At 59.1% G+C, this 23,903-nt stretch overlaps 1 protein-coding gene across 5 annotated transcripts in view; it reads left to right on the top strand.

The window, feature by feature from the left end:
* LRP1 (LDL receptor related protein 1) overlaps positions 1 to 23,903 on the top strand; it is a 183,774-nt gene that overhangs the window by 118,626 nt on the left and 41,245 nt on the right. For all 5 annotated transcript variants that reach the window (XM_054807279.1, XM_054807285.1, XM_054807284.1 and 2 more), the window contains 10 exons: positions 146 to 283; positions 2,805 to 2,924; positions 3,841 to 3,969; positions 4,226 to 4,489; positions 18,379 to 18,541; positions 19,966 to 20,188; positions 20,480 to 20,669; positions 22,398 to 22,541; positions 22,911 to 23,147; positions 23,720 to 23,900. In XM_054807279.1, coding sequence (XP_054663254.1) covers positions 146 to 283; positions 2,805 to 2,924; positions 3,841 to 3,969; positions 4,226 to 4,489; positions 18,379 to 18,541; positions 19,966 to 20,188; positions 20,480 to 20,669; positions 22,398 to 22,541; positions 22,911 to 23,147; positions 23,720 to 23,900 — 1,789 coding nt within the window. The remainder of the gene's footprint in view (positions 1 to 145; positions 284 to 2,804; positions 2,925 to 3,840; positions 3,970 to 4,225; positions 4,490 to 18,378; positions 18,542 to 19,965; positions 20,189 to 20,479; positions 20,670 to 22,397; positions 22,542 to 22,910; positions 23,148 to 23,719; positions 23,901 to 23,903) is intronic.

Raw genomic sequence — 23,903 nt, 5'->3', positions numbered from 1 at the left:
AGGCCACATGCAGCAGGTGATGGTCAGTGCTGGAGAGCCAGGGCAGAGCAACCAGGGAGGCTGAGAGTTCCCTGGAGGTTTTGGGTGTTTGCTCTGGGTGATGGTTTGCTCTTCCGTGACAGTTCTGCCTTTTGCTGTCTTGCAGGTCCTCAGAGCAAGGTGTCTCGATGCCAGCCCAACGAGCACAACTGCCTGGGCACGGAGCTGTGCATTCACATGAGCAAACTCTGCAACGGGCTCCACGACTGCTTCGATGGCTCTGACGAGGGGCCGCACTGTCGGGGTAGGTGTCTAGGGGGGATGGCGGTCAAAGGGGGCAGCCCCACGAGACTCTGCCCTTGCCTCCTTTCCTCCCCTGCCGTGGTGAGAGTCACGAGGTCCCTGTTTGTCCTCGGTTTCTGGCTGTACGGTGTGAGCCCCACGCCGGTTTTGTTTAACAGCTTCGCACCGGTGCCACCTCGGTCTGTGCTCCGTCTCCCAGCCGAGCGCAGCCGGCGCAGGGCAGCTCAGTGCTGGGCTTGCCGGTAGCAGATCCAGAGATTAGCCAGAGCCACTTGCAAGTGAAATGCCCATCATTCCTGAGCCTGCAGGCCGTTAAATAGCTGCATTGTCTCCTGGATTTAAAAGCTTGGAGGGCTGGTATTCTGGTTCAGATAAGAGATACCAGTATGTTTTTTTCCTAATTTCCAGGAGCTTTGTCCCCCCTCCTGGCCTGTCCCCGGTTGCTAATCCTGCTGGAAAACTCTCCCTAGATCAGTGTGTGTCGGCTCGCTGGTGCGCAGATTAGTTGCTCAGAAACGCGTGTCCTGGGCTGACCCCTGGAGCTGGGTCTCTGCAGACTCTGGGCGAGCAGAAAACGTGCTTTTCTGCCCAGCCCTTCCCCTGCCTGCGGCCGAGGGCTCCTGCTCTGCTCAGCCTGAGCCAGGTGTGGGACACCCTGCCCCGAAGGGCTCCCTCCCGCCCGGCCCTGGAGCTGGGACCGGAGCTCCTCTCCACGGTTTCTGCAGCTGTCAGCCCTAGCTGACAATTAATATTTCGCTAATAGTTCTCATTACTTAGATGGGATCTGATTTTCACAGCTGGGCAGCACGTGACCAGCGTGCACGAGGCGAAGGCTGGGTGCGGGCAGGCCCCGTGTCAGGACAGTTGCTGCTCGCAGGTTTGGGCACGTTGGGGACGTAAGCCCTTGCTAGCGCTTGTGTTGGATGCCGAGGTTCCCCCCGGCCTGCCGGTCCGGTCGGCGGGGCGAGAGCTGGCGGTGCCGCCCTGGGGAGGCATTTCCTCGCAGCTGGTCGTGAGCCCCAGCCCGCCTCCGCCCTGGGTGTGGGGAGACGAGCTGTCACCCCGGTTTGTGCTCCGGCTGCTGGAGCATCACGCCGCCCCGTCCTGCTCCCCTTGCCTCTGCCCGGGGCCGCTCGCTCCCTCTGCAGCAGGCGGGAGGTTTGTCCTGCAGAGCTGCCCCTGCAGAGACATGCCCGGGAGCATCCGCTGCCCTTGCAGACATCCATGGGGGGTGGAAATGCCGTCAGAGCCTCCGTGCTGAAACTCCCCCCATCATCTCCCTTCTGCAGGCCCAGCACTCTTGGGGTTTTTTCCTTTTTTCTTGGATGCATGCGATGCTTTAGCTGAGAGATAAGAATCTGAAATGAATAGCTGGGCCTGCCAGAGCCAATAAACCTTGTAAACAACTCGGCTGGCTTATTAAATGGTTCCACATGCGAGGGGCAGGATTTTCACAGCGCCTGGGTGCTGCTCCCCTGTCCAGCCCCGGCTGTGAAGCGGGATGTGGAAAGGGCCGGATGGTTTCGGTTTGGAGAGGCTGCCGTTTCCTCTCTGCCGGCAGATTTGCTGGGACCCGGTTCAGTGCCCTCCGAGCGCCCAAGTGGCCGGGTCGGGCAGGATGAGGAGAGGAGGGGAGAAAGTAAAACCCAACATAAACCAACCCCCCAACAAAGGGCTGACAGCGCATCCCTCCCAGCAGGCGAAGGAGGCCTGTTGCTAAATGACCTTGATGAAGTTGGAGGCTGCTGCTGTTTATTGACAGAGTGAGGCGGGCAGCCCTGGCCTCCCCCGGCCCGTTGGCAGCGCTGGGGGCTTTCCTGGTGTTTATGACGACCGCCGATGGGGAGGCGGTGAGCTGGGTGGCTGCATCTCTGGTCCCAGCTTCGCCCTGGGACCGCCTGACCCTGGTGCTGGGGTGCTGCTGCCTCTGCAGAGGGACGGGCGGCTGCGAGCTCCGGGCTCTCCGGTGCGCCTGGCAGCTGGCTGCCTGCCCGAGCGCTCCTCCGCTGCCTGCGCCGCAGCTTCCCCGGCACAGAGTGATCCCCAGGCTCCCTGCAGCCGGGCTTAGGGGGAACTCACTGCAGAGAGGACGTGGTGGATAAGCTCGTCCCAAAGGCTCCCTGGGATCCACGTCCCCCAGAATACCCCAGAGCTGAGTCCCGTGCTGCTCTCCTGTGCGAGGAGCGCCGGGTCTCGGCTGGCCACGGCCACAACAAGCTCCCGGTGGGAAGCGCCATCGAGTCAGCAGCTCCGGGGGACAGTTGGGGCTGCTCAGACCCCCTTCTCGTGGAGCAGCCACGTATCTGTTACAGCCTCCCCTCACTCTGCTAAGGGTCTCAGTCCTTCTGTCCCTGCTGGGGAGCAGGGGGACAGTGTGGAGGTCCCCAGCAAAGCCTGGTAGGGTGCCTGGGGGTTCCCCTCACCCAGCACTGGGGCCTGGGCGTCCATCCTGTCCCTCACCCGAGCGTCCCTACTCGCACATTGGTGATGTCCTCTCTCCTCCATCTTCCCTGTCTCCTCAGAACAATTAGCAAACTGCACGGCCCTGGCCTGCCAGCACCACTGCGTGCCGACGCTGAGCGGACCAGCCTGCTACTGCAACAACTCCTTCCAGCTGGCCGAGGACAGGAGGAGCTGCAAAGGTCGGTACGGGGTGGGCAAAGCCATCACCCCCGGCACGGTGCTGGCAGCTCCTCTGGGCTCTGGCCGATGCCGCCATCTCGGCAGCAGCGCCGGGGCTTGGTCGTGCGGCCAAAGGGACCTAGGGCTCAGCAGACCCTGAGCTTCACGAGGGGACACGGACGGGACTCTGCCTCCCTGCCACCGTGGGGATGCCGCTCCTGAAAGCTCGAGTGAGAAATATTGGGAGGGAGTAAGGAAGAGGCTTTGTCTTTGCGTACAGAGTCGGGGCCATCACTGGGCTTGTACGTGCTTCCGATGTCCGCACCTCAGAGGATGCTGGAAAATAGGAGAGGGTCAGCAAGGAGTGCTCAGATCAATGCGCTGCCTGGAAACAAGTCTGGAAGTGAGAGATTGCGGCGGCTCTGGCTCTTTCATTTATCTGAGTGGAGGTGAAAGGGGCCTTTATCAGCTCCCGCACGCACCTCTGGGGGCAAGAGCTCTGCGGTGGAGACGGCTCTTTCATCTAGCAGAAGAAAGAGCAGCGTGCAAGGCAGCGGTTTGGAAGCTGAAGATTAGAGAAATTCAGACTGGAAATTTAGGTGCAGATTTTGCAGAGCTGGGGGGAGGGGCAGTGGATAATTAGGCCTTGAAAAGGCTCATTTGTGAGGCAGGGATTGTCCTTTCGTTGCTTTACTGCCGATGCTGGACCAGAAAGCTGGGGGCTGCTTGCAGGTGTCAGAGGTGACGTTGGCCAGGTATTCTGCTGGAGGCCGTTGTGACCGTCCCTTTGGCGTGGGGATTGTCCCTTCGGCTTGGGGATCGTATCCTCCCTGCAGCTCTGCCTTGGAGAAAAGGGGGACCCTTTGTTCCCTCTTAAGGCAGCTAAGGAGAGATGTTTGCTAGTCCAAACCTTGGGGGTTTTGCCTTCTTTTCCAGACTTTGATGAATGCACCGTCTATGGGACCTGCAGCCAGACATGCACCAACACGGAGGGCTCCTACACGTGCAGCTGCGTGGAAGGATACCTCTTGCAGCCTGATAACAGATCCTGCAAAGCCAAGAATGGTGAGATCCTTGACAGGAGAAGCGTGCTGCTTCTGGGCAGCTCTGCAAACCATGGCCTCCTGCCATGTGTGTACCCCTGGCCCCGGTTCTTCACTTCAGGGTGCTCTTCCCTACAGACTGTCCTGTGCTACCACCTTCTTGCACATGTTGGGCTGCATGTCACAATCAAGCAGAAGGGCCAGGCTGATACAGCATTGCAGCCACAAGCTTTGGGTGCTCTACTGTGACCACCCTTCTCCCCTCCTTTCCCTGCCAGAGCCTGTGGACCGTCCTCCCGTGCTGCTCATTGCCAACTCCCAGAACATCCTGGCCACCTACCTGAGCGGAGCCCCTGTGCCCAACATCACCCCCACCAGCGCCAAGCAGACCACGGCCATGGACTTCAACTACATTGAAGACACGGTGTGCTGGGTTCACGTGGGCGACAGTGCCTCCCAGACCATCCTTAAGTGTGCCAAGATCCCCAACCTGAAGGGCTTCGTGGAGGAGCGCTCCATCAACATCTCCCTCAGCCTACACCGTGAGTGCCTGCTCCCCTTCGGATCTTGCTCCTAGTCCTTGCTCCCCCCGTCCCCATCTCCTTTCGACAGCCTGAGCATCCCCAGCCAGCGGTGGGTGAGGTACGGGTATATTTTGGTAGGAGGCAGCTTTCCATGGGGCCAGGCACCGAGGCTTCAGCACAAACGTAGCTTTTGGCTTTCCCTTTCCTTCCCTCTTGTTTCCAGCAAGTTTTGTGGTTTCTTTGTGTGAGTATATGAGGAAAAGTGATACAGCGAGGAGTGCAGATGGTACCAGTGTCGTGGGTATGGGGACGGCAGTTCTCGTTGCTTCCTCTTTGGGTTTTCACCCCGTGTTCCCCTGGCCAAGCCAGGCGTTCGTTGTCCCCACCCCGAGTAGTGACTGAGAACAAAATCCTGACCAAAAAGTGCGGCTACGTGAGTCACCGGTGTGAGAGGCAGATGGTGGTTTCATTCTGCTTGTGTTTCCCCAGCCATGATGTGTGTGGTTACAGTTCTGTCTCCTGTTTGGGCTTACTGGTCCCAGTTCAGCAGTCAGAATGGGAAGGAGAGTAACTTGCTGGGATTTCGGTGCTCTTTGACTCGTGCCTGTGTCCATGCCCGCTCTCCTGAGAGCCTCTGCCTGGTGAGGGGTCCCAGCAGAAGCTGTCGGCTTTGAGGACCCGTTCACGTGTGCTCTCGCGTGTGCAGGTGCAGCGCAGTGGGGTTGGAGGGGTCCCTCCGAGAGGGGAGGTGTGTGGGTGCCGTAGCCGTACAGCTGGGATGTGGGAAACTGCTCCCGGTGATGTACTGTCACTGATTTTATCCCATGAAACCACAGACCAAGTCAGTCAGGATGAGATTTGGGGTATCTGGGGTTTGCAGTGTATTTCCGTCAGGTTTTGCAGCCATCAGCTTCCATGGCGTCATCCTCCCGCTGTCCTTCGCCTCCTCAGGTTAGGGGTGCTTCCAGGGGGAGACTGTGCAGTGCCTGATGCAAGAGGGATCCCCTTCTCCCGCAGGGACACGGGCGTTGTTACGTGATGAGCAATAGCTAACCTAGCAAATTAGATGGACGTGTATGAACTGATCTTTGCAAATGAGTAAAGGTCTCGGGTAGATCTCAGAGCCGAGGGCGTTTCTCTGCTGAGGGCAACGTCACGGTGAGCTGGCTGCTGGGGGGAAACCGGCCGAAGCCCTGGGTGAAGTGTGGGGCACGGGCTGGGAGGCTGACAGGGACCCGCTGACCCCTGCCACCCCTCGGGCCACGTTGGGGCTGGGGATCAGCAGGCTCCGGCCACTGCGCCCTGCCGAGGGTGTGTGCAGCACGGGTAATTTAAGCTTGCACTGTGTATTTTTAAGGCATTGTGTATTTTTAGGGAGAGGCCTCACCCTTTGCTCTTGCAGGCGATAGCCTGAAATTAGGCAGGACAGGGCTCGGCTCTGCTCTCCGCACCCCGCCGATGGTTTAAGGAGGTCTGCTTTTACGTGCTCCTCCTGGCTCCTCTCGTAAGGCTTCCTCCAGCTGAATTTGGTCTCGCTGTAGTTCACTGGAGGGGCAGACAGCAGCATCGTGTAAAGCTCTGGCTGCGCACCGCTTCTTCCCATCAAGCTCGGCTTTAATATTGTAATTTCCTGCAGCGGGGGCTGTGGTTTGTAGATGGTACGTGAGCCGTGAGCTGCAGGTCGGCGCAAGGGAAGGGGAACCGCTGGGATTCAGGTGGGAGGTTTCAGAGTGTTCCTGAAGTCAGCCCAGGTGCCTTTCTGCAGCCAGGTCCCTGTGCCGGGAGGTCCCCGAGCTTTCTGGGGTGCCTTCACCTGTCTGTGGGCGGCAGCGGCAGCAGCAGGGATCCGTGGGCTGCTGGCTGCAGGAGGAGCAACCGCCCTGACCGTGGTGGTGAGGCGTCAGTGCCGGACCAGGACCTGCAGCACCGACTGCTGCCCCTCCGCCATGCCCAGAGGAGATTGTCAGCCTGGCAGGCTTTTGGGGCGGTTTGGGCTGCTCCAGCTCCAGGAAGTTAATCTGAGACACAACCTTTTAATTATGGTCAGGAGGGGAAGGGAGCTCGTAATAAGAACATGTTCAAGTCCAAACAAGAAAAGGTGCCTTGCTTTGCTTGGCCTCCTGATCGGTTGTGATAGCTCAGGGTGGGAAGAGGGGAATTCAGCTGACCTGGATGGGAAAGCACCTGCCCTTGCCCCGGGATGAAGGGAGCGTTCCCATCCGCAGCGAAGGGGGACCAGAGGCTCCTGCGTGTGGTCCCCGCTGCTGTCGGGCAGTGGTTGCTCGCAGAGGAGCTGTGAAGAGGTCCCTCCGCCGGTGTGGAAGCGTGGAACGACCTCACGTTTGGGCTGCGGAGCGCAGCCACACACTTGGACTCTGATTTTAAGCCCTGAGATGGGGGGCTTGTGGCATGGTCATGCCGTTGGCCTCCTCCCCAGCAGACTGCTGCCTGGACAGATGCATGCTGTCTGGATATGCTGCATTAGCAATGACAGTCCAGTGCACGTTGGAAGGAGCGAGAGCGCAGCTCCTGTGTGTCTCCTGGCAGATCTTCCGTCTGCCTGGGGAGGGTGTGAGGAAGGGCCTCCATTAACCCCCTCCATTAACCAGCTCTGAGCTGCTGCCTCTGCCCTCCCTTGGGGATGGTGGCAGAGACCTGCCGTAGGGTGCTACGGGTGGGTGCCGTCGGGGTGCAGAGTGGGTGAGAATGGGACTGCCCCAAACTGCTCGTTGGCTATGCGGCACCGCTTGCTTTTTATTCCTATTTCCCAAGGGAACGGTCCTTATACAGTTTTGCCGTGTGCTCCTGGCAGGCTGTGCAGCTCTGCGCTGTATTCGGCAGGCGGCTGCTGGTACAGGGCTGTGTTGGTGCCTGCGTGGCCTCGCCTGGGTCGCTGTGGGTTGGAGATGTGCGGGGAAACGTCCTCGTGGGGCAGAGTTTGTTCATGAGCACAAACACGTTGGAGAAATGAGTTTCCCCCAGCCCTGGGCCCAGTGCTGGGGGTTGTGACGAGGAGATAATGTCACTGCCCTGCTCCTCTCTGTCAGGACACTGGAGAGACCTGTGAATCCAATTAGTGGTTTCCCTCTTTATTTGCTTCTTTATGGCATTATCTGCTAACAGCAGGAGACAGGCTTCCCTGGTGCCTGCTGCTAATGGGGCTTGAGTTGGCATCTGATGGGGGAAGACTGATGCTGAAGGGCTGGAAATTAGCAGCCCCCAGCTGTCAGGGGTAGGTCTGGGCTGGTGAGATGTCACAGCCCAGCTCTGATAGCAGCCGTGCTTCCCTGCCTTTCTGTCCCCGATCCCTTCCTGCAGAGAGATTAGTGTCACTTGTGTTGTGGGAGATGTGTTAAATGAATGCTATTAAGAGGGCTTGGCAAGACCCTCTGTACTCTGAAGCTTTACTTTTCCCCTGGTCCTTGCACTGCTAAACCTTTTTTTCTGTCCGCAGTCTTGAGTACCGATGCACTTTTTGATGGCGACTGTCCCTCGGTTCCCAAATATGTGCTGCCCGTGGACATTTTTCACAGGCAGTGATTTTCTCAGTTGATCTGAGCTGGCCGGTTCCCTACCCCCAGGTCTTTTTCCAGGGACACGCTAAAAATCAGAGGCTGGTGAAGTCTTCCATCTATTTCTCTTACAAAAAGCTAAAAAAACCCCTCATATTGGAAATGAATTATTTCTCTTTGCCATCAGTCGGAGCCTCTCCGGCATGGAGGTGACAGGGAGGACACATGGGGCTCGGTGCCAGTGGCCGTGCTGTGCAGCCAAGGCAGTCCCTGGCAGCTGAACCCGCTGCAGGCAGGGGGGGAAAGCATGCCCCCTTGGTGGGCAGGGGTCCAGCCTGTCCCCATCTCCACGGGGAACTTGGAGGTGGCACCTTCCTGCCCAGCCCCTGGAGCTCGGCTTCCCTTGGGGCTGCTCCCTGGGTGCTGAGAGCCCACCCAAGCACCCTCCAGGCTCAGCTCCGTGAGAAGGATGGGGCACAAGCACACGTGCAATGGCATGGGAGCGGTGCAGGGGAGGGCTCGTCCTTCCTGCCAACGCTGAATTACAACAAGGGGAACTTGTCTTGTTCTTCCTCCCTTTCTGCTCTCCCTCTCTCTCCCTCTCCTCCGCTCTGTGTGAAAATCCAGCACTGTTCTGACTGGGGAGGATCCTGGCAGGCATCGCACGTCCACTTGCACTCAAGGACAGAAAGGCACATGCCTGCGCAGGGGGAGAGCCGCTCTCCAGAGCGCACGGAGACTTTGCTCACCGGCACCCGGTGTCTGCTCAGACTGGTCGAGCATTGCTGCTGCGAGCGGGCGGCACGGGGCAGGTTCCCCATGAACCCCCCGGCCCCCGCAGGCCCTGTCGGCCCGGACCCCTCCGGACACAGCCTTGCCACCTTGCGTGAGGCTGGGGGCGGCTGGTGACCAGGAGGGGTTTTGCTCTGAAGCAATGACAGCACATGCACACGGGCGTGAAGGGGGGAACTGCCCCTGTCCTGCCCGTGCCTGGCAGGGGGCTACTGCCAGCCCCTGCAGACCCTCCTTGCTCGGCAGCTAATCCCTGACCTCCGGGGACTTTCTGATCCCGTGGGTTTTCTCAATCAGATTCCAGCCTCCACGTGTTTCCCGAGACAATGTCCTCGTTTGTTTGGAGTTGGGCTTCCAAAGAATTTCAAAGCAAAACAACACACCAAAAAAAAAAAAATTAAAAAAAAATTAAAAATCTGCTTCCAGGCCCTCGTGCTGCTCAGCCCTCCCAGCCGGGTGGCCACCGGCTCAGTGCTGCCTCCCCCCTGGCAGCTGCTGCCTGAGCTCCTCGAGCGCAGGGGTGGAGGTGGGGGTCCGGTGCGGGTCCTGCCCGGGGCTGGGATGGGGCCGGTCAGTCCGTGGCCTCGCTCCGTGCCGGGGAAGCAGCAGGTCCTGGCTGGGATGGTGGCAGTTGCTTTGATTATGACTTTCCTGCCACCATTTCTGCTAAGATGAATGCTGTAGAAAGCTTGCTGTGTCCTGTGCCCTGGTTGGTTGGAGACCTCTGCTCCCCTAGTTTTCCTTGCCGCCGAGCTCGACCCCCTGCCCGTGCCCCCCACCCCATCCTGGGGCCAGGGCTGGCCCGACTGTGGCTTCTTGGGCAAGTCCCTGAGCTCTGCCTGAGACCCCGGGGCTGGGACAGAGAGAGGCAAGGGGAGCGGCGCTCCGGTCTGTGCTTGGATTTGTGTGACCTTAAATCGGGTTTGTGCCCCTATTCCCCAGAGGTGATGCGAGAAGGGGTGACACCTCCCCGGAGCGTGCACAGCAGGCTTGGGGTGAGAGCAGGTCAGGCATGCAGCCCTGCGAGGAAGCCCCCCTGTAAGACGGGTTTTCTCCCAGTGATGGGGGGAGGCCCTGGCACAGGTTGCCCAGAGAAGCTGTGGCTGCCCCTGGCTCCCTGGCAGGGTTCAAGGCCAGGTTGGATGGGGCTTTGGGCAGCCTGGGCTAGTGGAGGGTGTCCCTGCCCATGGCAGGGGTGGCACTGGGTGGGCCGGGAGGTCCCTTCCCACCCAAACCAGTCTGGGATTCTACAAGAGGACACCATTAATTAACTGGCAGCAGCTTGACCCTGTGCCGGCTGCCTCTCGGGCTCTGTGGCGTTTGTGTGAGTGCTGCCATGGTGTTAAAGCCTCGGCTCCAGTGCAGTGTGATTGAATGATACTCAGCCTTTGGGAAAAGGCAGGAGTTCTTTGCTTTTACTATGGAAAAATACTAGAGAACATGTGTCAGGAGACCAAAACCTGGGTTTCTCAGTGGTCTCCTGGTGGTTCCCCTTCCCCTTCTCTTTCTCTTTCTCTTTCCCCTTTCTCAACTGACTCGTGACTTTTTGCACGGTCAGAACCGGCAGCTGTGCGGTGCCAGGGTTTGTTTTGCTGAATGCATTTATTGTGCTGGCAGGTCACTGGTGCCAATACCGCCAATTCACAGCCCCAGAGCCCAGGTGCCCGGAGCTTTGGTTCTCTCCCAGTGCGGGGCGATGCCTGCAGGTTTGCTGATGTCCCGCAGTAACGGAGCTGGGGCTCTGCTGGCCTTGCCCCGGGGCTGCCGGCGTGGGGATTGCGGCCGGCTCCCAGGCAGAGCGGGCAGGAATGTCGGCTGCTCAGCAGGACATGTCCAGGGCTGCTGGGAAAGGGCTGTGGAGGTTCCTTGATTTATTATTTCTTGTTTTAAGGTTTGTTGTTTTCTTTTTCTTTTATAAAACAAGCCCCTAGGAAGGGGTTTGAAATATCAGGACATTTGATCCCGAGTGCATTATAAACCCTAAACGATAGCAATCTGGCGATTATTAAAATACCTTCCTGGGCAGCATCTATCTAAACAAGCATGTCTAGGAGGTTGTTTTCATTGACTCCATTTCAGCCCTGTTACTCGTAATGACCTGTCCTGTTGCCAATAAGCAGAAGAGCTGTAGGGTTTGGGACAAATTGATTTCAGGGAGATGTTGCTCTGCAGAGGAATCCAAGTACATTTCTTTCCCCCCTTTGCATGGAAAGCTATTTTTCTTCCTTGCTGCTTCATCCTAGCCAAGAAAGAGGCTCCGATGTGAACTTACTTGGCAAGAAAGCAGGATGATTGGTAATTTCATCTGCTGGTTCCTTTCTTTTTCTTTTTCTTTTTCTTTTTCTTTTTCTTTTTCTTTTTCTTTTTCTTTTTCTTTTTCTTTTTCTTTTTCTTTTTCTTTTTCTTTTTCTTTTTCTTTTTCTTTTTCTTTTTCGAACTGTTTATGACTGTTCTCGTAGCAGTGTGAGAGCAAGGGATGAGTGCAGCGTCTGGGGCCAGTGTGCTCACACCAGCATATCAGCTCTTTATGTTGGAGGGGATGACGGTTGTGATGATTTTCATCAGTCTGTTAACCGAGTGCCTGCCGGTCTCCATTCAGCCTGGAGGCAGATCTGCCGTGGAGACAGTCGGGACTGTTCTGTGGCTCTGCTCGACACCTCTGGCTTTAATTACCCCTCAGTATCTCCCTGCAATAAAGTCTCCGATGGCACCAAGCCCCCCTGGCATGGGGTGAGCTGGGCTGGGGTGGTTTCGGTTCCTCTCCAAGGTTTGCTGAGCGGTCCGAGGGTGGCAGCATCCCCATGCCAGGAGGAGACGGCTGTGCGGTGCTCGGGCTTGGCCAGATCTGCTGCCTGAGCTGCTATCTCCCTTGCTCGTGGCCACCCTGATCCCCCGGGCTGCGGTGGTGGAGCGGGGAAGGGTATTCTCTGCCTCCTCCTTCCTGGGACGGAGGAGCCCCGTGCAGCCCCTCCCCACAGCAAGAGCTGCTCCCCCCGCACTGCTCCCCTCCGTCTCCCTCCAGCCAGCCCTGAGGTGTCGAGCGTGGGGTGAGCTGCGTTCCCACATTGCTGGGGACAAAAGGGTGAAATTAATGTCCTGAGTGATCGGGATCCTCTTGTGCACAGGGACGGGTTTGATTTCAAACGGACAGGAGCGTGCGTATCCCTGCACACATCTGTCCGTCTGTCCCGCACCGCTGCCTGCCATGCTCGTGCTGGGCTCACTGCGGCCGAGCCTCGCTGGAATCGCCTCTGCCCAGACTGGCCCCATTTCTGCTTTCTTGTCCCCTCACCCCCAAAATTGTCCCAATGACAGTCCCCTGGGCTCCCATTGAGCCTGTGTCTCTCTCCTGTCACCCAGAAGGAAGCCAGGCGCCCTGTCCCTCCATTGGCCTCTGCTGAATATTTTTGCCTGTGGAATGGCCTCATTAAGGCAGAGTAATTAGCGGTCCCTTGGCTGCCCTCCATGCAGCTGAGATGCAGCTTGCTCCATCTCTGTTCCTGCTCTTCCCACCTCCAGTGCCGCAGCCGGGCTCGCGCAGGGATGCTGTGGTGCTGAGCCTGGCCGTGGGGAGCGGGGCAGGGTTGGGACTGGGAGGAGGCACGAGCCGTCTGGCAGCTGGGTGACAAAATGCTGCCTGGAGCGTGGCCCCCCCCCGCCCCCCGGAAAGATGGAGGTCGTGTCAGCCTGGGGCTGTGCCCGGTGCTGGAGAGGTGCCGGTGGCCCCTCAGGACGCAGCCGCGATGCTGCGCCAGCCGGGGTCTGAGGCACGGAGACTGCATGAGCCGGGGGTCCGGACAGCCGCGGCTCCCTGGGGAAGGGCGATGCTCTGGCACGGCTGGGGCTTTCCTCCTGCAGCGCTCCAGCGACCGGGGGGCTGTGCAGCCCTGGGGGTGCTGGTTTTACCTCCTGGGGAGTCTTTGGCTTGTGCGGACGCGGGTGTGTGCGTGCGCAGAGGCCACAGGGATCCTTCCGAGTGCCGAGTCAGACGTCCTGGACGTGGGCCACCGGCTTCCACCCAGCGGTTCCTCCTCTGAGCTAAACAGCTTAACTGGGGGTGGTGGTGGTGGTGTTAAGTTTATTTTTTAGCCTGGTTTTCTAAGGAAACAAGGCTGACGTGATGGCGGTGGCTGTGCGCGCCGGTGTCTGTCCCGTCCGCAGTCCCCTCCTCCCCATCCTCCTCGCACAAGGCAGTGTCTGTTCCGGGGAGCCGGGGAGGGGGGCTGTGCCGGACCCTCGAGGGGTGCGGGGTGCCCGTCCGTCCCACGGCCGGTGCCCTTCGGGGCTGGAGTTTGTCTTCATGCCTGTCCTGTTAACATACTTCTAATTAAGGAAAATTGTCCCCAGGAGCAGTGTTTATCCATGGAGCATGTTGCCGTTACAGAGACGGTCTTGTTCTCTGGGGGAGAGGATGTCTGTGGAGGGAAGAGACAGAAATTCCTCCAGATTATGGTATTATGTAAATGTATCAAACGGATCATTCCCTATAAAAAGGAAAGTAGGAAACCAATGTATTTGAGAAGCCCTGGGGACTGCATTCCTGACGAGCCTCCATTCCTCTTTGGGAGGCGTTTTTGATCCGAAACGTTCGGCAACTTTTCCAAGCTTTTTTCTGCAGGAGCTGCATGTCGTTGGCTCTCCCGGTGCCGCGGGGCGTGCAGTGCAGCCACCCGCCTGGGCTTCTCGCTGGGTGGCGAGTTGGACACGGCCCCCCCTCATCCCTGGGGCTCTGGCTCGCGTGGGTTTTGCTGGGAGCAGGAGGACACAGTGCGACTGCCCCGGGAGGCCGCTCTCCGGGCGGCTTCTCCGCTTCTGATGTGGTGCGGACAAGCAGTTTTGGTGCGGTGTCTGCTTGGGCCGTGGGCTGCATGGTTATCTGTGTGCGTTTCTCTGCGGCCAGTCACTGCCTTAAGGCACTTGTTTACTGCTGGGCCTTGCGTTAGGTCTGATCCACCGTAGCTGAAGCAAAAAATGCGGGCTGTTCTTAGTAGATGTGCTTGGACATAAATATTCTTTACTTAAAAACGACATGGAAATTCAGCAGCGGAGCTCAGTCCGGCTCTTTTATCTATTGCACGTGCTGGGGCAAGGGTGAAAATGCACCTCAGCAGAACGGGGAGCAAGGACCTTTGGTGACAGACCTCTGTGCCTGGCATTGGAAAGCGGTGATGTTGTCAGCTGCTTCAGAAGGGAGTCTTGCGAGGAGGGGTCCCAGCAGAGCCTGGACCTCTCCTGACCAGTGTCCCTGTCCTGCTCTGCTCCAGACACCCATGGGGAGTGCTCCTTTTAGGTGTAATTGAGAGGTGGGATTTCTTCCAGACCGCTGCAGCGCAGAGCACTTATTTCCAAGCTCTGCACCTTCACCACTGTAGGTGGTTTATCTTCTTCCACGTTTAACTGTGCAAGAGTCAGGGTGAGCTGCTGAGCTGCATGCATCTTAACTGCAGCTGTTTCAGAACTGTGTCGAAATCCATGTTTTAGTCTGAGAGAAGATTGCGTGTTTCCTTCCTCCTAGTGTCAGGCCACAATTGATGTATTTGCAGACTGCACAACTGATTCATGCAGAGGAAAGCTATGTGCTGGGTCAGCAAAGCTTGTTCCCCAAAAAACCCACAGCCTTGCGGTGCTTGACTGCTCGTGGGGTAAATCAGATGCTCCATGGCTTGGGTTAAGGGAGGGAGAACCTCTGGCAGGAGCTCCTGTGGACAGTTGATGACCCATGTGCGTCAAGAGCTCTTTGAGCGGGACAAGATGCTCCCAGGCCCATCAAGCACAGGATTAAGGTGGAGTTGGGGAGGGGGAAGGTTATTGCTGAGAGTGCCTGGGAAGGCTTGTAAAAGTTGATGGGGCCAAGAACTTCTTGGGTCGAGGCTAGATGCTTTTGCTGCCTCTTGGGGTGGTTCCTCTCCCCAAGTGTGCCCTGGTAGTGCTGTGACAGGTCTCAGCCTGCTGTCGGAGGAGTCTGGGCTGGAAGGGACACGTGGGAGCCTTCTCCTCCAGCCAGCTGACCCCAGTGGTGGCTCCTCAGGGCCCGTTGGCCCTAGAGGCTGCTTCAGCATCTTCCACTGGTGGCCACGAGAAGGAAAAGGGAAAATCCAAGCACAGTGTGACATAGATTATTTTGTGGCAGGGACTTCAGCAAAAGCTTGGTCAGGATCACTTGGTTCATGTTGAATGTGAAACCAGGAAACATCTGTGCAGGGTGGGTTTCGGATTTTGCTGAAGTTGCCAGCCCACCCTTGTTGAGCAACGTGCCACTTGTACGCTGATGAACTTCTTGGTGCTCCCTCTCCCCTCTGTCCTCCCTTCGTCTGCCCTCTCCTCACAAGGAAGGCAACGGTCAAAGCCCACTTCAACCAGTGGTGTTCCTGGCCAGCACCTCTGAGCGGGGCTGACTGGCGTGGACCATGGCAGGTTGGTTAGCTTCTTCCAGGAAGAGCCTTTAAAGATGACATTCCCTGTTCTCTGCCCCCACAAGCTCGTTTTCAAACACTAACAAATAAATAAATCTTGGGAAATGAGTTCTGCATGTTGCAATTGCTTGCAACGCCCAGCGATGGTTGAGCAAGGAGGAAGACTTGACTCTGGGATGAGAATTGGTAGGGAGGATGCACACGCCAGCCAGCCCCCCTCCACTGCGGGGAGCTGCGGGCAGGAGGAGAGGGGTGGCCGCTGCCCCCCCGCTTCTTCCCTCCATGAAAGTTGTTCACGGGTCCCCTCCCATGCCCAGGGACAGGCTGGTCCCTGCTGGTGGCCCTGAGCCAGGTCCTTGCACACGTCTTGCCGGTCATGGGTGGCCGTGGCACACCTTCCCCAGGCACCCGCGCTCCTGCTGGGGGAACACGCGGCCCCGTGGGGGGAGGCCACGTCCCTCGCTCCCCTCTCCCAAAGCCAAGTGGTGAGTGGGGGGAGAGCTCTCTGCGGGCTAACACGAGGGGTTAAAAATAGACATTTGCTAAATTAGCTTCCACTGAAAGTTCAAGAGGAAATCCAGGTTTAGCTGATGCTAAAAGAAAGAGCTGAAAGTAATATTAATAATAAAAACTGATTCCTGCAAAGGAGGGGGGTGGATGGCAAGCAAGGAGAGAAGGAGCAAGCTGAAAAACAAAAGCCTTTGAGGAGGGTAATGCTTTCCAGCTGCAAAAATACAGCCTGGGAGAAGAGCAAGTGCTTGCGTCACCCCCAGCTCCCCGGCCCAGAGCTGCCCTGCTTGGAGCTGGGGCCTGGCTGGGAGACCCCCAGGAGGACCAGGACCCTCTCCTGTGATGGGGAGAGGTGACTGTCACAGAAACGGCGCGAGGGAAGCTGCGGGCCCCAGGAAGCGAGCAGCTGGAAACCTATCGCTTGCTTTGGCCATTTTCCCTTCTGATTCCTGTTTAGCCTTTGAGTGCCGTGTCAGTGAACTTCCTCCCGTTGGACGGGCTGGATGTGGCTCTGGCTCAGCGGGACACGGCCGGTGAAGTGGAAGTGTCCCCGTGATGCCGGGGGGGCTTGGGGAGAGCGATGGGAAAGGAGGACTGAGATGCGGGTGAGCGCTGGTGATGGGGTGGCGATGGCTGGGCCCCCTCCAGGATGCAGGCGGGGAGGAAAAGCCAAAGCCTGTGGCCAGTGGGGTCCGCACCCCTGTGCGGGGGGCGAGGGCCTCCACACCGTCCTGCCGGGCGCTCCCCGTCCGCCCCTGCTTGGATCGCTACCCCGGTCCTGTGATTCTGAGTCAGCTGCGCAGGCGCCAGCCAAGACCTGCTTTTTGGGGAATTCTTGCACATCTCTTTGCTGAAGCATTTCTCACCCAAGCAGGGCTGCGTGCGTGTGCGTGGCTGCCGCCCCCTCCCCTTGTCAGAGGGGTGAATCAGGGCTGGGGGGTGCAGAGGGAGGGAGGGCGCTGGTCCAGGCAGCGTGACTCAGGCAGCCCCATCTCGGAGGCAGAGCGCAGCCCTCGCCTGCCCCGTCCGCCCCTCTGCCAGCCCCCGTGCACCTTTTTAGGTGGTTTTCACTCAGCACAGAAACCTCTCTCACCAGCCGGCATGCGGGCGCCCAGGAGCCGGGTTGGAGGGTGCGGGACCTGGCTGGACCAGGAGCCCTGACTTTGTCCCGGCCACGCCGCCGGCTCTGGCACGTTGGGCGGTGTGGCAGGAGCCCTGTGTGGGCCTTTGGCTCGGGTGGTTTGATGCTCCGGCTGTTTCCATTTGTTTTTATGAGATGCATCACGCTGGGTGGTGGCTGCGGGCGCCGTGGCCTCGCCCTTCCGGAGGGGAGGGCGGTTGGTCACCAGCTGGCCATGACTGCCGGCAGGATGTCCCTGTCCCTGGAGCCATGGCCTTGACACGAAACGCTCAGTGGAGATGTGTGAGCTGCCCTGCATGACTCAGGGACTTGGGGTTCGGGTTTGTGCTCGGACAGGGCACCCCAAACCACTGGGTGCTCATTATTGGGGTCTCATCAAAACCCAGGCAGCGCTCCGTGGTGCTACAGCAGGGAAGGGCTCGATATCATCAGGCGGAATCCTGTGGGCAGGGGGAGCGCGGGGTGTTGCAAAATGTCCTGGCTTGATTCATGTTTTCCCTCCCTCTGCGCTCCCGAGCTTCTGCGCTGGTTAATAATTCAGCGGCGTCTGGCCCTGCTCCTCTGGGGCTGTCTGGGTCCCGATGTCCTCGGGGTGGCCGGGCTGCGGGGCCGCTGCTCTTGCTCCCGTCCCGTCCCTCTTCTGCCTTGCCCATGCCCGTTGTGAAGCTGAACTGCGGTGCTGCTGTGGGGGTGCTGTGGATTCTTGGGGGGCACTAACCAAAAGGATAGGCCTCCAAAGCACTTGGCATCTCCTGGAGCCTCTGGGAGCTGCAGCCCCTCACCCTGGCCTTTGGTCTGGGGCCAGCAGGCAGGGGGGAGGAACAGCACTGAGCACTGACCTGCTTGCAAGGAAGGAATTCAGGTGCATTGGGTTTATCCGATTTAACAGGCTTTCACTGGTTTAATTAAATACTTAAACGCTGTGTGCCAGATGCTGTTTCTCACCTGCTTCAGGGCTCGGGGTGTCCTTGTGGCTCTGGGATTAGCGCTGCCTGCTCTGCCTGCACTGCCTCGCCCGAGCAGGGCTCTGCCTGCAGCCCCCAGCTGTTGCGGTCCCTGCCTGCACTGCCGTGAGCATGGGCTTGGCAGACGTTTGCCCTCCTGATGCTGCGGTTTGAGCCTCTTCCCCTTCTGTGCTCCTCAGCTCTCCAGGCACCAGCTTTGCCTCCTCCCTCCTCCAGCGCCCATCCTGCAGAGCCTTCTCCCTGCTTGAGCTAGCGTTCCCACGGGATGCTTTCCTGGCTGTGTGCGATGTCTCCAACAGCGCTGCTGTTTGCAGCTGGGCTGCCTGGGCGGTGGCAGGTCCCGTCTCCCTCGGGAGGAGAGGAGGGGTTGCTGTGTCGATCCACGTGAGGTGACCAGGGCCAGGTGCCTGGTGCAGTGCAGATCCTTCGTGGCTCGCGTGGCCTCGCTCCTCAGCTGCATTTGTGCTTGAGATGCCTGGGGAGCTGTCAGAGACCCCGTGCGTAGGCACGTGTGGGGCTCCTGACTCCCTCCCTGCCTAACCTCTCCTCACCCCCCCCCTCTCCCATGGCCTAGATGTCGAGCAGATGGCTATTGATTGGCTCACGGGCAACTTCTACTTCGTGGATGACATTGATGACAGGATCTTTGTCTGCAACAAGAATGGAGTCACCTGCGTCACACTGCTGGACCTGGAGCTGTACAACCCCAAGGGGATAGCGCTGGACCCAGCTATGGGGTAAGAGTTGTGCTTGGGGGTGGGAGGGCTCAGTGTTGCTGCCTGGACCTGCACTGTGGGGTGGCAGGGATGCTGCTGGAGAAGTGACTCGTGTGCCTGCAAGGGCCCCTCTGGGCTTTAGCACTGGGTGAATCGCAGTGTTTTCTTTCCCTCAGCTGAGATCGGGGCCATGTGCTGTAGGGTAGTTGTGGCAACAGTGTTTTAAGCAGCCCGTTGGTACCAGCCTGTTTTGGAAGTCATGAAGCTTTGCACCGGCTTTCAGGAACTGAAACAGTCAGATACTTGCATGGACTGAGCAGCTCCCCATGCGCCTGTTTGTACGGGGTGCTGCGGTCGGATGGCAACTCTCAGGCAGCTGCCTTTTGCAAAATCCCGTGCATGGGGAAGCTGCGATGCTGAGTCATTGGAGCGGCTCAGGGCGTGCGCGGCAGCTGCTGGACCCTGGGAGCGGGGAGCTGGCGTGGCTGAGACCACAGTGGGCAGAGCAGAGCAGCGTGCAAGATCCCACTGGGCGCTTTCTGTGAGCACGGTCCGGCCGCAGGGCCTGTGTGCAGGGGAAATCCCACTGCCTGGCAGGGAAGTCTGAAGTCCGTCAGTGTGCGAGCATGGTCTGCCTAACCCGACGGCACACTCTGTCCAAGGGCGCCCACCTGTACGTGTTGCAGGGTCCCAGTGAAACCAGTAAAGAGGATGTCTCCCCCCTCACCTGCTGCTTTCCAGCTGGGCGCTTTTATCCTTGCCTGAATGAAGAGAGCTGATGTTATTGGACAGAAAATCTGAAGTATTTTTTATAAATAAATAAGTACTGCATAGCAGCCTGGAGAGAGACTCTGGCCTCTAACAGGGAAGGTGCAGACAAGCCCCACGGGTTGCTGAGTTAAAGCCTCCTGGGCTCTGCAGTGCAGAGCCAGCACAGCCCGGGCGCTAGGGCAGTGGTGCTGAGCCCCGGCTCTGAGCTGTGCCTTGTCTGGGAAGCGCTGTGCCAAGAGCTGCTGCTGCAGGCAGGACGGCTCTCAGGCGCACAGCACCCGGGCAGATGTGTCAGTTTGTGTTTTAACTTGTCAGCTGGTGGAGGGCCCCGGACCTCTTCCTGGTGACACCAGCAAATCTCCGTTCAAGCTTTTGTCTGCCTCTCTCAGCATCTCTGCCCGGGTTGCTGCGGCTCCTCCGCCGTGCCTGGCAGCAGGTGCAGGCAGGTGCTGCCAGCCCTTGGGACATCTGGGCTGCACAGGCAGCGACAAGCTTCCCTGGTCCGGCCCTGGCTGGGAGCTGCTGTCGTGGACCCCAGCCACCCCTGTGCTCATGGGGACAAGCCCGTGTCCGCAGGCGTGAGCGTGCGCCGTCTGTGTGTCTGCATCCTCTCTCTCTCTGGGTTGAACGTGACATCCAGGCTCTGAGCTCCCATGTTTGCCCTTCTCATGCAGCAAAGTGTTCTTCACCGACTACGGGCAGATCCCCAAGGTGGAGCGCTGTGACATGGACGGGCAGAACCGCACCAAGCTGGTGGACAGCAAGATTGTCTTCCCCCACGGCATCACCTTGGACTTGGTGAACCGGCTGGTGTACTGGGCCGATGCCTACCTGGACTATATCGAGGTGGTGGACTATGAGGGCAAGAACAGACACACCATCATCCAGGGCATCCTGGTGAGCGGGGCCGGGGGAGGTCGGGGCTGGGGGGCCTTATGGCAGAGTGTGCTAGAGGCATGTCTGAACTTAGCTTGCTGCGGGGCACTGGTCTGCAGGCTTGGCTTTGCTGGTCCAGCAAAGAAAAGGTGTGAGCTGCTGAACACCCACCAGTCCTGCCAAGACCAATCTCATGCCCTGAATGAGGCAGGGGCGAGAGCCATAGGGTGGGATCAGGGGCTTCACGTACCTGGCAGCCAGGGTTCTCATGTCTCCTAAATTCCTTGTGGATGCCCACGCGGTGCCTTCCAGATTGAACACCTCTATGGGCTCACCGTCTTCGAGAACTACCTCTACGCCACCAACTCTGACAATGCCAACGCCCAGCAGAAAACCAGCGTCATCCGGGTCAACCGCTTCAACAGCACCGAGTACCAGGTGGTGACGCGGGTGGACAAGGGAGGAGCGCTGCACATCTACCACCAGCGGCGCCAGCCCACAGGTGGGACCCCGGCCTGGGAAAAGCAGCTTCTTGGACCCCAAAGGCTGGGTGGTGATGGGGACAGGCTGTACTTTCTGAATTCCCTTTTCTAACTGGGCCAGACACCCAGACAGGTTCACTTGCCCAGGAGCCTCCGTCAGTAGCACCCTGTGGCCCTGAGGAGCCGTGCTCAGCCCTGCCGAAACGCCTCCAGCTCCGCCATCCCCGTGGGTTCCCTGAGCCTGGGATGGCAGCCGGCAGCGGGAGCCTCGCTGCGGGGGGGCGGCAGCAGAGCAGAGGGCGCTGCCAGAGCCTGCCTGGGGGTGCCGAGTGGGCTTGAAATGCTCTGGCCCAGGGACAGGGACGGAGGAGCCAGCTGCCCGGCTGCGGTCCACAGGGACTGCCAGAGCTGCTGTCCCACTGCCAGTGCTCCTCAGCCAGGGGCTCACCTGGGATTCCTGCTCCCCAGGCAGCCACGGGGCCGGCCTCTTGCTGGGCTGCTGCACACCCTGGGGCGCCCCCGGCCCCCACTATCACTCCGTCTCCTCCTGCAAGAGACGTGGCAGCTGTCCCTGTGGGCCAGGCAGCTGCACTGCATGGTTGATCAATCACGTCTTGCTGGAGCGCGCAGGGACATTGGAGCAGATGCGGCATCCTGAAGTATTAATGGCTCCCTTTTGCGGTGCCACACGCTCTTGGTCCCTGCTGCTGGTGTGTTCACCCTTTGACTGGGGCCACGTGCTCCCGGGCACTGAGGGATTTCAAGGGAGTTGAAAGGCTTCGGAGCTGCAGGCGCCATCCCCTTCCCGCATCCGTCCCTGTCTGCCTGCTCTACCCCTGGCACCTTCCTGCAGTTAATCAATTTACTTATTTAAAATCCTCTTAGCGTCTGCAGCCTACTTGGCATTTTCCAGAATACAAAAATAATCAGGAGATTTCTGAGTGGTGAAGGAGTGTGATTAAGGGGGCTCTCTGGGCTGGTGCTGGCTGTCCCTGTGCCAGGTCTCATCCTGCCGGCACTGTCTGCAGAGCAGCTGGGCAGCCCCGCTCTTGCCGTGGCCCATGAGGGATGGCGTGGCAGGACAGAGGCAGCGTGGCCCAGTGGCTGTAGCAGTGTGCTGCGACACATCATGCTGGTTTCTGCTCTGCAGTTATCCTGCATCTTGGGCAGGTCCTTCCCCATCTCTGCATTGTCTGTCCTGTGCAATGCTCAGCCTCTGGCTGACTGGCCGGGACCTCTGGGGGGAAGGAGCCCCCCTAAAGCCAGGAGAGCTGCAGTCATAGAATCATAGAATCCCATACTAGTTTGGGTTGGAAGGGACCTCACAGCCCATCTAGTTCCACCCCCCTGCCATGGAGGGACCCTCCACTAGCCCAGGCTGCCCAAAGCCCCATCCAACCTGGCCTTGAACACTGCCAGGGAGCCAGGGGCAGCCACAGCTTCTCGGGGCAACCTGTGCCAGGGCCTCAGCACCCTCACAGGGAAGGATTTCTCCCTCAGATCTCATCTCAATCTGCCCTCTTTTAGTTTAAACCCATCACCCATTGTCCGATCACTACACTCCCTCTCCAGCTTTCCTGTAGTTGGGTTGGCAGCACCCATGAGACCATCTCTGCATCCCTGCGGTGGCAGACTAGTGTCCCCTGCCTGTTCGTGCTTCCTGGCTGGTGTGGACCTGTGGCTGGGCAGGACATATCTGTGCTGCTCTGGTTGCCTCCAGCCACTGGAGCCCCCACTCTGTGTTGCAGTGAGGAGCCATGCCTGTGAGCCAGATCAGTTTGGCAAGCCGGGAGGCTGCTCGGATATCTGCCTCCTTGGGAACAGCCACAAGACCCGAACCTGCCGGTGCCGCTCTGGGTTCAGCCTGGGCAGCGATGGGAAGTCCTGCAAAAGTGAGTCCTGGTCCTCCCCGGAGAGCGGTGGTGGGGAAAGCGAGGGGGCCGGTGGCCGCCCCTCTCTGCAAGGGACCAGGGTGGGCAGAGGCGCTCATGCCAGATGATTGGGAGCACATGGGGCAAGCACAGCTTTTCAATTCCTTCCCTCCTGGTGGCAAACACCCCTTTCCTTCCCAGCCTAAGCTGTGGGCTGCCTGCTGGGCTCTGTGGTCCCTGCTGGGTGCAGGGGCAGGTTGCTGCCTCCTCCTGGCCCCTGTGTCATAACTGCGACCCTGCGAAAGCCCCGGTGCCACTTGCATCTGGCTGTCCACCCCCAGTGCCACACTCGCCTGGCTGGTGGCGATGGCTGTCCCCGTCTCTCTGCAGAGCCTGAGCACGAGCTGTTCCTGGTGTATGGGAAGGGGCGTCCGGGCATCATCCGTGGGATGGATATGGGAGCCAAGGTGCCGGATGAGCACATGATCCCCATCGAGAACCTCATGAACCCCCGAGCGCTGGACTTCCACGCTGAGACTGGCTTCATCTATTTTGCTGACACCACCAGCTACCTCATTGGGCGCCAGAAGATTGACGGCACGGAGCGAGAGACCATCCTAAAGGACGGTGCGTGGCCAAGAGGCCCAGCCCCTCCCCAGCGTGGTCAGCCCACAGGCTGCAGCAGCAGCAGCCATCAGCGCATTTCCTCGTGTAATGATAGCACTTCTGCCCTCTCCCTTGTGTCTTTGACCCTTAAAACTAAGGTTTGAAGCTGCCATTTGGGTTTATCTGTAGACTGCTATTGAGAGACAGGTACAGAGCACGTGCCCCAGTAGAGGCAGGTGTGGGACCCCTGTCCCTGGATGTCCCCCTCCTGCCCAAGCTGGCCCACCCCGATCAAGTCAGGGTCCCTGGGTGGCCAATCCATCCCCATGCTGCCAGCTGAGTAGGTTTGCATTGCCTTGGGGCAAACCAGCCAAGGACGCTCCCAAATTCAGCTTTCTCCATCCCAGGCTCCCCTTGGCTGCGGTGCCTCTGGGGGAGCTGCCTGCTCTGGGGCAGGTTGTTGCGTGTCGGTTTGAGTCGGGATCGGGTGGTGCCGAACGCACTGTGAATCATACAGGGCTGTTGCTTCCACCTCATCTTCCTGCTGCCGCGCAGCCCTGGTGATGAGCCCCCACTCCTGCTTTTCCCCAAAGGTATCCACAACGTGGAAGGGATCGCTGTGGACTGGATGGGGAACAACCTGTACTGGACTGATGATGGCCCCAAAAAGACCATCAGCGTGGCTCGGCTGGAGAAGGCTGCCCAGACGCGGAAGACGCTGATTGAGGGGAAGATGACCCACCCCCGAGCGATCGTGGTGGACCCCCTGAACGGGTG

The sequence above is a fragment of the Grus americana genome, chromosome 31 (genome assembly GCF_028858705.1).
Source record: "Grus americana isolate bGruAme1 chromosome 31, bGruAme1.mat, whole genome shotgun sequence".
Lineage (NCBI taxonomy): Eukaryota > Metazoa > Chordata > Aves > Gruiformes > Gruidae > Grus > Grus americana.
Note: the sequence above shows the minus strand (reverse complement) of the source record. Positions and strands in the feature narration are given on the sequence as shown.